The sequence below is a fragment of the Pezoporus flaviventris genome, unplaced genomic scaffold (genome assembly GCF_033815535.1).
Source record: "Pezoporus flaviventris isolate CSIRO_AGI_PZ_B2104156 unplaced genomic scaffold, CSIRO_AGI_Pfla_v1 ptg000015l, whole genome shotgun sequence".
Taxonomy (NCBI): domain Eukaryota; kingdom Metazoa; phylum Chordata; class Aves; order Psittaciformes; family Psittacidae; genus Pezoporus; species Pezoporus flaviventris.
In genome coordinates, this window is record NW_026892563.1 from 306,086 (window position 1) to 322,737 (window position 16,652).

Sequence of the window (16,652 nt, forward strand, 5' to 3'; positions counted from 1 at the left end):
CACTGGATTTTATGCGGACCTTCAGGTGTGTTTTTGAAGATCACACATTCTCCTTTGAGCATGTTTCTACCATAAATATTTACACAAATATTTAACAAAGTGATCTGCAAGAGTTAAGCACAAAATGTTGCTATGCACAGCAAGATCTCACTCTTTCCCTTTGGGATCTTCAGTCCCAAATTAGACCTCCAGGCACAGGTCTGTTTTTCAGTGGTCTAGGCATGAAAACCTCAGAGCAGGGTTCACAGTGGTGGACAGTGATGGTACCTTTCTAGCCTGAGTATCCTAATGGCTATAGCACTCTTCTGGGTGTAAGGTGGTTCATGTTCAAATCCCTCTGTGCCTCACTGGGAAAGGTTTTTGAACATGGTTTTCGAACATGGTTTTCAGCCTTTCAGTAACTGCTTTATCTAAAAGTCTTCTGTACTTGAAGCAGACGTATTTGTCTCTCGAGTTGAAGCCATTCTATTTTATGAAAGAAGTTAATATTAACTAGTCAGGACAGAAAAGTGAGGAAGCCTCCACAGATCAATGCTGCTGAAACTCAGGCATAATTAATGCAGGGTTACAGTTGCTGAACTTCAATTTAATAAAAGCTTGGAAATACAAAAGCTTAAGCTCTTCCCACAGAATTTAGCTGTGCAAATACTGTTGTATAGTTTCATGTACAGTTTTTACTCCATATGCCTCTGGTGCCACCAGTTAAGTGTCTGGTTTACCTCTGCAGCTCCCTTACTTTCTGAGGAATATCCTAATGGTGTAGCCTATTGTCAATCCAACCACAAAACTGGGGTACCCCCAGCTGAGCTGGGTGAAAAGTGATGGGCAGTTCGTTCCTTTTATGCACCCTTACATAGCTCAGGGGCTTCACCCACCATGTACATGTGTCAGAATTTAGAGCCTCTCGGAGTGAGGGAAATGTGAGGGTGTGCTGCTACCAAGGTGATTCACCTGGGTTTGTACTAGGGTCACATTCTCCTCGTCCATGCAAAGCGAAGGCTAGTTGCATGTGGCCTTTCCTCTGGAGGAAACCCCTCAGCAGGTGAGCCCAGTGAGGACCAGAAGGTAAGCTTGCTGCAGGGGCTCCACCTAGCATGCTCACAGGGCAGACTGTGTTGCTTGGCCAGGGGAACCCAGGCCAGTTCCCAGCACAGATAACAAAAGCAGCGGGCCAGTGTGTTTGCACAGACCTAGATCACAAACAGCTTAGGAAGCGCTCAGAGCACTCACACAGGGTCAAATCCTAAATGGCTTACTCTAACAAGAGACACATTAAATTGTTTGGTGCTTTGTTCAAAATTCAATCAATTTTACAGGACTAGGTCTGATATTATTTTAAACCAATCTATTTTTTCCCTATAGAAGTATAAAGAAGAAATCTGAGGTGTGCATCAAAACCCCATTTTCTGTTCCCTGTGTTGTGTCAAGCTCTCCATCTCTGTGGTGGTTGTTTCATTTGCTCTATTCCCTCCATTCACAATGCAATGCAGAGCTGGAGAATTTATCAAAGTGGAAAAATTATTCAGTAATCAAGACCATCACTTCCAGTTCAGGATTACTGCTGACAATATTTTCTCTGGGCTGGCTCAGTCCTGACTTCAGTGGCTCAGAAAATAATTCTGTCCTTGTATTTGATTTGGGTAAAACACTGTTCCTCAAGCCTCACACCGGTGAAAGGAATCTCAGTGCAAAAGAGAGATTTTCATAGCATGGTAAGCTAAAAGCAAAACCATCTTTTAGTGAAACATGCCTTTCTAAAAAACACTGAAGAGTTAGTACTAGTGTGGCTGTTACCCCCTTAGGGAGATTAACACATTACAGCAGAAACAAATAAATAAATCACACATGGCTGTCAAGCAGACGTGGGAAAAATGACTTTTTTACTGAAATGATTTGATCAAGTGGCCTTGTTTTGACCTGGGTTTGGGCAGAAGCCAGTCCCAGTGGGACAAACATAAGAAGGCTGTACTTGAGATGGCCTTGGGGTTTTGCTTGTTTTCTTTCTGTTGGGCAGAGGTTTAAAGTAACAGAGGAAGATCAAAACCATTCGAATAACTGATGTATTTATTTTCTTATATACACTTAAATATGGCACATCTGACAGTAGTTGTACAATAAACTCAAAATGATAATCAAAGCTGGACAGTAGATCAAATAAGTCAGTGCTGAACCAACTAGAAGCCAAATCCTGTACACTGAATTTCTGAAGAAAGTTTCACCCAGGAACTGCATTAGCTAAGGATTCAGAGGCTAAGATTATCTAGTCTTAATCTCTGAAAGACTGGCTGGTGACCATGACTCTTTACCAACATACCAGCTTCATCTTCCATTGAGTAACATTGAGCAAGCGCTTTCCACTCTTTCTTTGACACAGCCAGTACTTCATTGGTTATTGCTACCTCTTAGAGAACAATTGCCAGTGTCCCAAAAGATTCACCTGCAGTTAGTGATTAATAAATAAATGCAGACTGGATTCATTCTTCTGCTATTAATGTGGAAGATGTTTGTGTTTACTATGGTTTGAAAGTCAGTGACAGCTACTTTGCAAAGCAGTGGATTTTCAGAGAATAGGGGGAGCTCAGTCAAGGAGTTTCTCTGCTTTGGGACCCATGAGAACCTCTCTTCTCCTTTGGACATCGACAATGCCTGGAACACACTGGTTTTGCAGTTGGGCATGTTCTGGGTTGGGATGGACATCTGTCCTCACAGCTGTTTGATAAAAGAGAAAAAAGCAAAAAGATAGAACACTGTAATATGAAAATCCTGCACTGTCACGTTCCTCACCTTTTTAATCTTTGAACACTGCAGTGCTGTCTAGACAACATTTGGGAAAGCGTCAACACCCTTACAACACAGGGAGATAAGATTTTGCTGCCTGACAGTTTTTGTCTACAGCAATATGTCTTGCTGTTGTCCATTTTTCCACATCTATGACCTAAGCAATTCTTTCATTTCTTGAGAGCAGTGAAGTCCGGAGTGTTAGCAGTGGATAGTGCTCCCCTCAAATTCTGTGAAGGACTTTAACTCACCTGAGGCTTCAGCTTTGGTTCTCTAGGAATAGTGGTCATAAAAGTCCTCTGTCCAGATGGCAGTAATTTCAAGAAGCCAAACTCATGGCTTCTAGAAACAACAGATGATTCCATCGATCCCCTCCCAACTGTCTCAAACACAGAAGCGACTAAGTCTCGTATTCTCACTTTGAGCTCTGGCTCTGCTGATTCTTTTAGCTATTTTTATACTTGTTGCCAACTATTTTATGCTTGTCCTTATTTTCAAAACTGAACCTAAAGATGAAAAGGTTACTTCTTCCACATCTTCTTCTCCAGGAATGAACCTCTGAAGTTAATGAGAATGGACCTTGTAGGTGACCAGGTACTCGGAGAAACTGCATGCTGACTATCCTTACATAAACTTTCAGACCAAGCTGCTGCATGCACCGGGGTCTCTACATGAGACCAAGGCTTTCTGAGAAATTTAAAAAATAAACTAATGCGTCCTGACTTGTATCAGAGCTAGCATGGACCCGCAGGACTAGGAAAGTGATTGTCCCCCTGTATTCAGCACTGGTGAGGCTGTACCTTGAATACTGTGTTCAGTACTGGGCCCCTCACTACAAGAAAGACATTGAGGTGCTGGAGTGGCTCCAGAGAAGCTGGTGAAAGGTCTGGAGAACAAGTTTTAGGAGGACCAGCTGAGGGAACTGGAATTGTTTAGTCTGGAGAAGGCTCAAGAGAGACCTTGTTGCTCTCTACTACCTCTCTACTACCTTTCAGGAGGTTGTAGTGAGATGCGGGTCAGATTTTTCTCCCAAGTAACAAGTGATAGGACAAGAAGTAATGGCCTCAGCTTGCTCCAGGGAAGGTTTAGATTGGACATTAGGAAAAGTTTCTTCACCGAGAGGGTGATCAGGCATTGGAACAGGCTGCTCCATGCAGTGGTGGAATCACCATCCCTCCAAGTGTTCAAAAAAATGTGTAGATGAGGCCTTTAGTGACATGGCTTAGTGGTGGTCTTGGCAGTTCTAGGGTAATGGTTGGACTTGATTATCTTAAAGGTCTTTTCCAACGTAGTTGATTCTATGATTCTATGAAAACGGGTTTTTTAAGAGGGCATTTTCCACTGAAGTTTTGTCAAAGAAACCTCAAAATTAGTTACACAAAAGGGTTAGGGAAAGGCATGTAGTATAACATCTCCAGAACTATTTTGCTACTTCTCAGTGGAATTATGGCTGGTTGAGTAGGTTTGTATGTACACAAAATTGCGTTAGCTCTAGACAATCACTTGCTCTGAGGACAAAACAAATAAGGAATGTATAGTGTGGGTACCGACTTAGGGAACCTTTGTCCCTAGACGTCCATGTGACTGAATTCAGCGGTTGCAGAGAGCATGGGATGGGTTCTACCTACCAACAAATGCAAGACTCAGTATCTCACTGTAAATCCTCTATGTCACACAGTAATTTCAGTTACAGCACAGTTGCACATCATCCCCTTAAGACTAGGGGAAAAAATAATAAATACTGGTAGTTGAATAGCATCCTTGTCCAGATTTCTTTAAAACATGTTAATTAAGTAAACCTTAGACTACTTCTATGAAGTAAATACTGTAAATATCATCTCTGTTATTATCTCCCTAACTGCAGGAAGGTATTTTATCCTGGGTGGAGCTCCTAGCTAGTTCAGCACTTGCACTTTCAGTGTCTATACAAGATAATTCAGATCTTGGAGTGTAGATACTGAATGCCAAGGAACACTTACCTGCAGGTTTCAGCATGAAATATCTTGTGTTTCAGAGCACAGCTCTCCTGGCTCTCTCTACACAAATAGCAGCTGCAGTTCTCTTTACTTTGGAAAAAATCTGTGGGACACTTCTGTCTACAGATGCATTCACAATTTTCTTCATCAAATTCCATATGTTGCCCACACATAGCCAGCTCAGCAAGAGGAGGGAGTCCTGCAATAGCACATACCTCATTAGTGGTAAGCTTTACTTGTCTAAATCCTGCTTTTGAAGAGACTAACTCTCTCTTTGTAATCACTAGGACTCACAGGTGTACTATCTGACACATTCTAGTCTTCAGAATTTCTGTTGTAGCTTACTGTGCAAAAAAGGACTTGAGAGGATTGGACTGATTATTTCACTTACTCTAATATCGCCATTTATTGTGGGTTTAATCCTGCAAAAAGAAAATTTGGGGGCTGTATATTAAAAGAGTCTAATGTTAGGTTTTGGAATGCACAGATCTTTATTGGACAGCAGGTTTTAAAAAGAAAATCTCAAAAAGGATTTAGTCTATGCCCCAGATGAAAATGTACATCCATGCAAACTGTCACATTCACCATGCAATGTACTCCACTATTCATATACTGAGGAAATTTTGCAAAAGTAATGCTGTATCTGGTAAGGTGCAAGCTGGTCTAGCGCTTCAATAAGGAGCATATACACACTTCTCAGTGGAATACGGAAGAAAATACTTTGGTTCAGAAACAAAACCCCAGTCGAGTGATTGCACTGTCTAATACCTCATTTATCTGCCCTCAAAATACACATCTGGAGTACAATAAGAATCTGATCCTTGCAAAAAGGGACCACAATTTATGAAAGCCTTATTAAAATGCTAGCAGCACATCCCCAGTTAAAGGTCAAGGCATATAATGTGTCATTGGGAAGGTAATTTCCTGTAGTTTTACAATTAGCTTTTAGATTTAACCTATGGAATGTGGAATGTAACCTGTGTCTGCGACCTCTGCAGCCTGAGCTCTGATCTCAGTGGCCAGAAGAGGCTTGCACATTACTTGAAAGAAACCTTCGTTATTATTTACTTAATGCTGGAAAACCAATATCCAGACAGAATAAAACCCGTGTCCTATTGGAAGGGAGGAAGGAATCTGCCCAAAATTCTTGGAAGACAAACCCCTTCCTTGGGGTGATAAAGTCTGGCGTGTGTGAAGTGGTATAGAGTGTTTTGGTCTCACTTTGTTTCAACATCAAAGACTTTTAAATTATTTTGTCTCAGTCACTGCCAAACACAATGTACTTTAGAGAATGATATTTAATCCGGGGAAATATTGAGTCTGTGTCAACAAAAGCTATAATTCAACAAGCCACAAATGTTAAAGCTCCAAGCTGACCTTACAAAAGGCTAAGACTTAAGAGGACTTGGGCTATTCACAGTCCTTTGGACTTACTCTGAAATATAAAGTACTAATCCTTTCTTGAGTGAAAAGTCTAACTTGAGCTTAACTACCTAACCTGATGTTCAGATGATCTGATCCAGAGTGAGAATGGATCCTCCAGAAACCACTATGAAAATGATCTCTTGCTTATTAAAATTAGAGATTATAATCAACAGGCCACTTTATAAAGTTATTTAGTTTTATTTTAGCTTGCTAGTCCAGGAATTGCTTGCCAGCTTGTATTTACTGTTGCCTTGGATGGTTTATTCTTTTGCTTGTAGCATGTAGGTTAAACCACAAAGGCAAGGCTTCCTTCTGTGTCTGTCTGCTCTAGTGCTGTGTTAATTTTATTTTGACCAGTACAATTTCCTGAGAAAAACATTTTTTTTAAAAAACCTTTTACAGGGTTTGGAGAATTTTTATCTACTCCTAATGTTTACTGCTAGTATCTTTAGACTTACATAGTTACACCCCAGAATATTTCCCACAAACTTCTTTGACAGATTACAGTTTTCCAGGAAAAGCAGAGGGATAAGGGAAGTAGTTCATGCTTCTATGAATTTTACCCTTTTATATTTCCTTCTGCATACTCCTGAGTATGTATGGCATATCAGCTTGAAAGCTTCCTATATAACATTATTATTATAAAAACTAGTAAAATACTTTGAAAGGTCACATAATCTTTTGCACTAACTACAGCTAACAGGCAGGACTGATTTTGCCTATCTTATTCCCAGTTAAGTCTGTTCTTAAGAATTTCCCACAGTAAAATATTAGCACCTTCTCCATGCAATATATTCCAGGGCAATTCTTTTCAACAGTTCAAAAGTTTTCCCTAATTCACATCATACAATTTAAGGCCCATGTAAAATAAAAATTATCCAGGGTATCTACTTCACTCTTTTTAATACTTTTTTATTTCTCGTTCAGATTGCTTATACAGAGAGAATAAAACATACAAGCAAAAAAGCAGGAGATGGGGATAAGCAAATACAAGTGTTTATTTTCAGGTGAGTTTCTACACTCTAAGCCAAGTCTATCTAGGGATGTGGAATCAAAACTCCCTCAATTAAAAAATAGGACAAAAGCATAATGAAACAAAACCAGCATGAAGATAGTAAAGCATAAGTGTCCATCTGTAATTTCATGTTTACCTTCTCTCCTGTTGGGATGCTGCACATCTGCAACACATTCACATTTATCACTATCCCAGATCCATCCATTATGACAAAGTTTGTTGGTAAAGGGGCATCTAGAAGAAAAGGGGAAAACAAAACAAAACAAAACAAAAAAACCCAAACCCATAGGAATTAAAAAATAAAAGATAAAATATAGGAGCATCAGTGTAGTCATTTGGCAAAATGAGCCTGCTGGTACGCTGGGTCTGTCATTTGTACTACATGAAGCTATGGCATCTGTGTGCATTACTGCTGCAGAAAGAATACCTTGGGACTGGGTGGTTTTGCTGATAGGGCTGAACTGTCTGGCTTCCAGCAACTAGAAAGAGCAGGTACAGCACGTATTTCAGATTACATCCCTAGGAAACAGCTACAGTTTTGAAGCTCCCTTTTCCCATAAAAGAGCTCTGCCCCAACAAGGGTAGTCTTTGTCTTACACTATTTCTGCCATGTAACTGTATTCAATTTTGCCAAGCTGCCGGAAGTGCAGCTCCAGTTTATAATTTGCCCATGATTAAGGATGTACCTTGGACTTTTCCCAGTTTTAGAGGGACTAGTTTTTCTTTCAGGCACTTTGCTTTGGAAGAGGAACTCACAAACTGGAAGAAGAAGGCTGAGGTTTATCTGTATTCGTGTAGAAAGAGAATTCTGAGGGGTCAGCAGGATGATTGAAGGCTCAAGTGGCTTTGCTGAAATGCCACCTCTCCCTTAGCCCAGATGTCTACCTGAAGGGCAGTTGTAGTGGCAAGCCTATATGCAGAGCTAGACAGACATCTGACTTTCAGTGAGTCACTCAAGCTGTGTTTCTAGAGTCTTTGTTAAATTAACATAGCCTGTTCCCACCAGGACTACAGGTATTTTATATCATATTTTGGATTAGATGTGAGATGGCTTTTCTCCAGCCAGGGAGCCTGAAAGATGCAAACCAGGACTGGACCAGAAAGTGAAAAGCCACGATTCACACTGACGCTTACCTGACATGCCATGAGGTTTGGCAGAGGGCTTTAGTTTGAGCACAGCACTCAAGCCCACTTGTGCCCTGCCTCAATAATGCATGAACAGAGTTGCTCATGTCAGGTTGAAAAAGTATATGTGCACATACCTAAATAGCCCCAGTGGAGCACAGTGATAATATGTGCCCTTGAGCTCCCACTCAAGCACCTAAATGTCTTACTGCCTCCAGATGCTGCTGAACTAGCCTGTTATTTGTTGAATTCGGGCATCCACTCACTTCTAATTCACAAGGTTTAGTTGAAGCTTTCTAACCGAGAGTGACAATCAGGATAACCTGAAGTGAATGGACCATTATAATGACCAAATCAGAACAAAATAATTTTCATACTTTGAAAGGCACAGGATGTGCAGAAACTGTAAATGAGGGAACTTACCCATCTTCTTCTGGGTACTGCACAGATCTTCGTATGATGGCATACTGATGGCGCTGGGTATTTGATAGGCACTTACAGCCTGTGTGATTAGCAATTTTGATTGGTACGGGCTCAGGAACACTTGTCAAGGGAACCGAGATTTCAAAGAGCTAGGTGGGTGAAATAACATTTATTTTTCAGTTTCCCTTATACAGTTAAAATTTAGAGTTTTAATTCAAAATCTCTTATTCTTTGCCACCACTTTTCCCACCGTTGCTCTTTTTCCAGAGGTAGTTACCATGAGCAAGTGGGCACTGAAAGTTTTGAAAAGTAAGCAATGCCCACCAAGAAAGGAAATTGCCAAAATGGTGGTCCCAGTGCTGTATTACCAGCTATTAAACACCCAAGAGCACTCAAAATTATTTTCAAACACACTCAAAATTTCTTCTGAATGCTTGGTTCAAATGGAAAATACAGGGGTTGGAAACGTTGTCCTCAGTTATATCATCAGTTGAATTTCAGTCGCTTATGGAGACAGCTATTTAACTGTCCTAGGGTATAATCACAGCATGCATGTTTAGTGGCCTAATTTCACCTCCGCAGCCTCTGCAGAGAGGTAAGAAACAGGAGTAAATAGAGTTCATTTCACTTCAGCTGTGTTCTTGCAGGGAATTGCCCTGGAAACATCTCTCTCTTGATTATAGCAGGAGCCTAAGGAACCAAGCAGCCTAGCTGCAGTGCCTGCAGATTGCTTAGGCTGATCTCTGTTTAGCCTTGTGGAAGCCCTGGTTCCTTGGGCAGCTACATGTCAGAGGTGTTGAAGTGACCCACCCCCCGCCTGTACCTTCCCCAGGCCAGCTTTCTTCCCAGGGAAATGAAGGCACACATAGGGTACGTCTTTGCATGCCAGCATGTCTTGGCTTAACACTGCAGCCACATGTAGGCATTGAAAAGTATTCCTAGAACAGACTGCTTGGACATTTGAATTTAGGTGTCACAGTGTCTGACTTCAGGTGACATGAATATCCTTCAGAGGATATTTTTATGACAAGGAAAAAAAAAGATGCTGTCACTAATATGGGAGTAATTCCATTCATTTTAGAGGAGTAAATCTGGACTGGTGGTGGTGTATCCAAGAGTGGGACTTAGCTGGGGACTTTTGAGGGAACGGTTATTTTGAAGAATGCTGAAGGAATGTTACACTCTGCAAAACTTCAGTTTTTCAACAAACTTATAAACTGCTGCTTCAAAGCCACATAAAGAAATAAATACATTTTAGCCTGACCTAGCTCCCTGAACTGACCAGCTGACTTTTGTGTGTGACCAAGAGCTTGTAACAGCTTTCTCCTTCTGGTGTGAAATGAAAGCAATTAATGAACATTGACGCAAGAAGGACAGGCCCTGATTTATTTTACTCAAGCTATATTACAGTACAACTAGACACAGTGGAATTAGATTCCAACAAACCTGAAACCAATACAGACATGAATTTGACTTGCTGCCCATAAGGACTTCAATTTTCTTTTTAAATCAACTGCCCTCCATCTTTGTCCTGATTTAAAGAAAAGCCTTTTTTGTAAGTAAAATTTAATGTTTTACTCTAAGTCAAAAGGTGTTATCAACTATAAGTAGGGATGCACAAAATGAAGATTAATCAAGGAGGACCAGTCTCTTGTGCTCTTTCTGCAGGTGTGAACACAGCTGGTTTCATCTGTAGTGCTGATTGAAAGTACTAAACTTGGAGCTCTGCTCAATCACCTACTGGAGCAAGATATCCCTGTACATAGACACTACAGGGAGTCTACAGAAAGAAACTTTCTGGCTATTCTCTTTATGCTCACTTTTTGGCATTGGCCATTAAAACTCAGGTATTTGTCACCTGTTATACCTAAGCAGTAATTGACTACTGTTTTAAGCCTTTCATTTCCAAAGTGACTTGTGATTTGGCACATTCAGATCATGAGGTATTCAGATTGAGAGCATCTGGTCTCTCCTGCTGAAAATGTCTCCTTTTTAGGCTGGTAAAACTGTACATCCAAAATTATTAGCCAGCCTTTTTGGCACTGATGGTCATTTTGAAAATGCAGCGCTTAGACTCCTGTCTCACACAGCAAAATTTTCCAGAGTTTCTCTTAACCCTTTGGTGCAGAGGATTCCCATGAGCTAATATGCTCCAGAGGTCCCAAGTCCAAGTGACACACTAAAGAATTAAACTTCTTAACATCACGTGAGCCTGCAGTCACTTTCTCAGGGCCTGATTTTCCATCTCTACACATATATATCCATTTTTAACATTGCAACATGAATGTAAAATTGCCATTGCACATGCCTGCATTCACTCTGCATGGATAAAAAATTAATTCTACTGTTTGTTATGATAGTGCAGACAGATCTTCCATAACAGGATCTCTGAAACCAAACATCCTCCTTCCCCTCCCTTTTTTAATGGCCAGTGTAAAAAGAAACAGATGAATAGCCTCATTTACCGTTTTCGACACGTAAGTTGTACTTGTATTCATGCAGCTCAGACTCTCCTCATTGCAGCAGCCCCCGCATCTGAACACGTTCACACAAGGAGGCTTGAAAAATTTGTTGGTCGTTGTACCCAGCTCTTTGGCAACTTCCACACAGGTTTCCCTTGGCACACACTGAGTCTTTTGCCATTCCTCATCTATGACTGGAGAAAACACCATTTTTATGAGCAATCATGGCAAAGTTAAACCTCTGATTAGTGAGGCAGAAGCATTATATAAATAAAAATTAAGTGCTGGCAGGCCATTTGCACTTACTTGGATTGATTTGCACTTACTTGGATCGATCTAAGGACTGGAGAGAGTCTGAGTGCAAAATTATCCCAGTAATTTACACCAGCTGCACTGGCAGAGAGGTTTTTGCATGTATCCGCCTTTAGCTTTCAATGCAGATGACCAAAATCTCCATTAATTCCAGTGGTTTAAACACAGCCGCATTGATTTCCCCTGGCTGAGAGTCATCTCCACGGTGACTGACAAAGCTGGCCACCACCCTGCTCTCCTTTTCTCCAGGGTAGACCTCTTTATTGTCATTTTATCCTTTCTTTCTGTGTACCGCACCACAGACTCAGCAGAGCCTGGGCCTGACTGCAAGAGCACATTAATGATTAACAGATTCTGGTCAGAGGGTATTAATACTCCTACTGGATGTCAGCCAGCGAACACTGTTTCCAAAATGTCTAATGAAATCCAAGACAAACACTCTCACACCTCAGTACCATCAGGGGGTTCAAGTCTGAATAACAGGAATATGAATTCAAGCATGATTTATCTGTACAAAACACTGTGGCATCTTTCAAATACTGAGTTGTTGTAGACCAGTAATTTATTTTAGATTGATCTGTCAAATTCTGACTGTGAGAAGGAAAAATGCATTAACTGACTGAACCCCAGAGGGAGAAAACAGTGACATTTACATAATATTATCTTGAGTCTTGCTAAGAGGTGGCCCTGCTTTTTTTGGCTTTTGCTTACCTGTTATGGAATTACTTAAAAGTCACCAGTGCTTATTCTTTAGTCCCTCTTAAAATCACAAAAACCATTTTTCCTGTCTGCCCCCCCTCCATCAGGCTTCTGAAAGATCAAAAGCAACTTTTGTACTATCAAGACAATTGTTCTCTCACTGCAGCCCACCACCCTACTATTGTGCAAGCAGTGGATACATTTACAGGGAAGTTCTGAAAAAGAAAATGTAAAAAAAATCTGGAGCACTTTTAATCTACATGCTATACTTTTTCGTCAGGCGAGCATTTATTTCTATCTTTCCTACCTGACTTTCCTTTTATTTTTAACTTTTTCTTCAACCATGTATATTTAAATCAGTTTGTTTATTCCTGCAAAGTCCTTCCTGAAAGCTGATTCACTACAGTTTCCAGTTGTACAAAAAACACAAGAAATAAGAGCTTGGGGTCTGAATTATGACTTTACAATAAATTAAGAGAAGAATCACTAAAATCAATAGAACTTTATGTAATGTTTTTAGGTAATATTAGTCTATCAAACCAGCAATCTAATACTAGGACTTAAAATAGAAAATAAACTGTTTGGCAGACTCATTAAGGTATGTGCATGTAATCACTTCAGATGTCACTTCAATAAGTATAAGCAGTGATGACCTTTCCAACTGCACACATCCTCAGTTTATTAACCACTTCTTTAGCAGAAGGGCTGTTATAGGAAGGGGCAGTCACAAAGAGGTGGGTGTCGCATTTTGTTCAACCTGGTATTTTCGATGTGCAAGCACAGGGCAGCTGCTGAGATATTTGGCTCTGATAGAGAGTCCAGCATCAGAGCACTGCAGTCCTAGGTGAGCTGAGCTACTCAGGGAGGCTGTGGTTAGACACAGTGACATGAAATTTCCATGTATTTATCTTTAAAGCTCTAGAAGAGAGGAAGAGAAACTCCTGAATTTTCCCTGCAGGAGTTTGGGGTGCTGTGGAAGATGATCTAGCAGTGAAGCAATGAACAGCCTTGACCCAGCCTTCTTGTCAAAACACTTTACTAAAATAAAACAGATGCCCTTGGCAAAAAGGTCATTGCTTAATGACTGGAAAGGGTGTGTGGGGGGAAAAAAATACATGTTTATAAGCTTGTTTTTTAAAAGGAGCTTTAGTACCCTGAACATATTAGAATATTAGAACAAAGATAGTTTCTGTTCTGGGCTAATTCCACTTTGGATGGCAGAATGGAGAAGATGACCTCTTGGGCTTTTTTTAACCTAACTTTCAGTGCCTTGACTTTGAGAATGCTAACATGTCTGTGTCTAGAGTTAGACTTCTAAAGGAAAAGTAGGAAGTGACTTAATGGCTGTTCTAAGCAGAAAATTACATCTATATGACAACAGTCATCTGACTTTATTACCTGAACAGTTAAATTATTCTGCCACTGAAAAAAACCCCAAACATTGCAATATGCAGTTCCTCAGTAACATTTGATAACATCCCCTGTTGTCTTCTTGTTTTGACAATAGGAATATTTTGATTTTTCAGAAATGCTAGTGCTCAGTAAATGAGCAGTGGTGGGTAGAGAATTACAGGACTTAATCCTGGATAATACTTCTAATAACTCAATAAATTGTTAATGTTGCTGTGTAGACTTGTACAGCTATGTAAACAAAATGTTTCTCATTAATTAAAGCCCTTTTTATTGTTATGCCAATGTGTATTGGATTTAGCTTTTTTCTGTACAAAATTTCTATAAGAAGTTTAAAACCCTTTTCAGACTGGCACTCATAGCTGCATTTCTGAGCTGTGGCTCAGAGAAGCAAATTAAGGCCTTTGCTGGGCCATAATTTAGCTGAGTAATGGTGTGTAAATATGGCTGTGGTTATTGTGAAAGTGGTATTGGAACAAGATCAGCAATATCTGGTTTCCCCAAAGGAAATTGATTTGATTGTATCACTTCAGGGTAAAGACTGAACAAAAAAATGACTAGCTTCGTCTATCCTTCATTAGTCTACAGGGTAGATTTGCTGTAGGATATCCATTTGCTAGACCAAAGTGTAGTAACTGAACCTTTATGTCTATGAATATATAATGCATCTTGAGTCTTTAACCTAGAAGGAACAATATTAATTTTTGCAGCAGATGAGGGAATAGTTGTGATTGCCTGCATTCAGATGTTGTTTTATTGTTTCAAGATTTACTTCTTTCTGGACATACTTCCTCAAATAGATTGATATTAGGGCAATACCTTCTTACTCTGCAATTCTGCTGCTGATGCAGTGCCTCGTATCAGAGCACACCTAATAAAAAAGGGATTTCTATGCCAGAGGTAAAGCTTGTGTTTCTGCCTGCAAGCAAATTCTGAGATTTAGGACAATGCTGCTGGCTGGTCTCTTGGTCAGCCATTCCAACCTGCTCTTTGCACATTGACTTCCCCTCCATTCTTTGAGCTAACAAACCTATACATAATACATCTTCTCTTTGGAGAGTATACAGAGAAAAATAAGCCTGATTTGGACATAAAACAGGGAGGCATACTCACGCTGCTGCCTGACATTTTTTCATACAAATTCATTTTCCATCAATGCTCTGTTGTTCCCAGTGTATTCCTAGAATACGTGCGTATTCTAGGAAACCCTGGTGCTTAACACTTTACTGTACAAGAATCAATGGTCCTGAAGCCAAGATCAGACTCAGCTGCAAACCTGCACCTACCTTTCAGTGTATCAATATCATAGAAAGCAGCAGCAAATCTGGTAGAGCGATGTGATGCAGAGCGGGAGTCTAAATTGGCCAGACTCTTAAGTTTTAGCCTGCATTTCCACAGCTTCCAGTCCTCAGAGTGAGTGATGCGAAGCAGCTCTTCCAGGCTGGATGCTCTCCTGATCTGCTGTTCTGACCTCTCCAATGCTGACAAAGATGTCCTCTGGAAGGGAAGGGATAAGTTAGAAAGCCAGTACCTTTACAGCCTTCCACCACTGCAGCACATGGAGCACTTGCAGAAAAAGGCAGCACATTACTGAGAGCAGCCAAGAGTACTTAGGAATACAGTAGCACACAGAGATATCCCAGGGTTTGATAGTGCCCAGCACCTCACTGATCTGCAGGATTTGTGTCCATGTAAAGTGTGAAGGAGGGATATCCACCTTTTCCATCACAGCCCTCAGAGCTATTCGACAAATGCAGGGTTTGCTGTTCCCTGGTCACCAGGGAACCTGGCAGATATCAGTGGCATTGCTGATGATGATCAGCCTCAGCTGGCTGGCCATGCGAGTGTGAATCCCAAATCACCCCTATAGACACCCTGAATGAGTTCAGCTGGTGAGCACAAGCCACGTGCCTTTGCAGCAAGCCACCTCGGATGCCAAAACTGTGGTGCCAGCCATGAGACATCACTGTATGTGGTACAGCTGGAAGCTGCCCGAAGTACGAGGGCCTATCCATGTGTCAGGCAAACACAGCATTCAACATGCTGCAAAGTACAGGACGCACATGCCATTCCCCATCTGACTACTGTTTGGGTCATGCCCAAGTCAGCCAAAGTGGCTTCAAGTCCAACTTCAGCACTGTGGCTGCGCAGCAGCATTAAACACAGTCATTTCATCCTCCACCTGAGTGATATATGTGACTGCCCCCTGCTCCCAGGGAAGAACACTCCCTGCAAAGACCTACACCATCAGTTTAACATTGCTATTCTCTTAAAAAAGTACCTGTTTAACGAAAACTTAGTAGTGCATAGAACCCCAGAACAATAGTGGTGTCTTTGCTGCTGCTTTCTGACATCTGTGTTTGTGTGTTTATCAAGACATTGAGTATTTATTTCCACTGACTCACCCAGATCTACTGAAAACTGTTGCCTTCAACCCAAGTACAAGATTATCATTGTAAACGGCCGTGTTGCACTGGGCCTGTGCTCCCAGCTATACTCTCTGGTCATGTAGTTGACTGTACTTTTTGACTTGCATATAAAGAGCTGCAGTGCCAGTTATCATAAATAAAATGGCAGTTCTTAAAAGCAAAGCTGAACTATAGGAAGCTGGCAAGGAGTTGTGTAGTAGTCTGAACAGCTAGTAAGTAAGTGCTCTGTGTAGGACTGGGGAAGGGGTGGTGGAAAGGGTCACCTATAAGAGGAACATTTTTAGATGAGATCTGAAACCCAAGCACTGAGCACATCTGTTATTTGTTATTAAAACATCTGTGACATTTATTTTGCAATGATACAGATGTTAGCCTGTACATACGGGCCAAGTTCGTTTTGGGGTAATTACATTCTACTGACCTAAAATTCCCTATGTAGTTAAATTAGAATAAGTTATTTGCTCTTCTTTATGCCCACACAGAACATTGTATTGTGCTCTAGCAAGCTGCCATGTTTCATTATAGAGACGGCTGGTTTTCATAGGTGAATGATATCTCATACACTTCATATGTGGTGAAAACTGGAAAACCAATTTCA

The 16,652-nt window shown here is 40.8% G+C and overlaps 1 protein-coding gene across 2 annotated transcripts in view; it reads right to left on the minus strand.

The window, feature by feature from the left end:
• Positions 1–2,046: 2,046 nt before the first annotated feature.
• Positions 2,047–16,652, minus strand: part of VEGFD (vascular endothelial growth factor D) — a 29,674-nt gene continuing 15,068 nt past the window's right edge. Inside the window, exons 1-7 of one of the 2 annotated variants that reach the window (XM_061453143.1) lie at positions 15,343–15,462; positions 14,912–15,122; positions 11,208–11,398; positions 8,743–8,891; positions 7,331–7,428; positions 4,758–4,953; positions 2,047–2,709 (exon numbers count right to left, since the gene is read on the minus strand). In XM_061453143.1, the coding sequence (XP_061309127.1) occupies positions 2,583–2,709; positions 4,758–4,953; positions 7,331–7,428; positions 8,743–8,891; positions 11,208–11,398; positions 14,912–15,122; positions 15,343–15,351 (981 nt within the window). In that variant the 5' untranslated portion in view covers positions 15,352–15,462 and the 3' untranslated portion in view covers positions 2,047–2,582. Of the gene's footprint in view, positions 2,710–4,757; positions 4,954–7,330; positions 7,429–8,742; positions 8,892–11,207; positions 11,399–14,911; positions 15,123–15,342; positions 15,463–16,652 lie in introns of those variants that run through there. The other variant, XM_061453142.1, reaches the window with a different exon arrangement.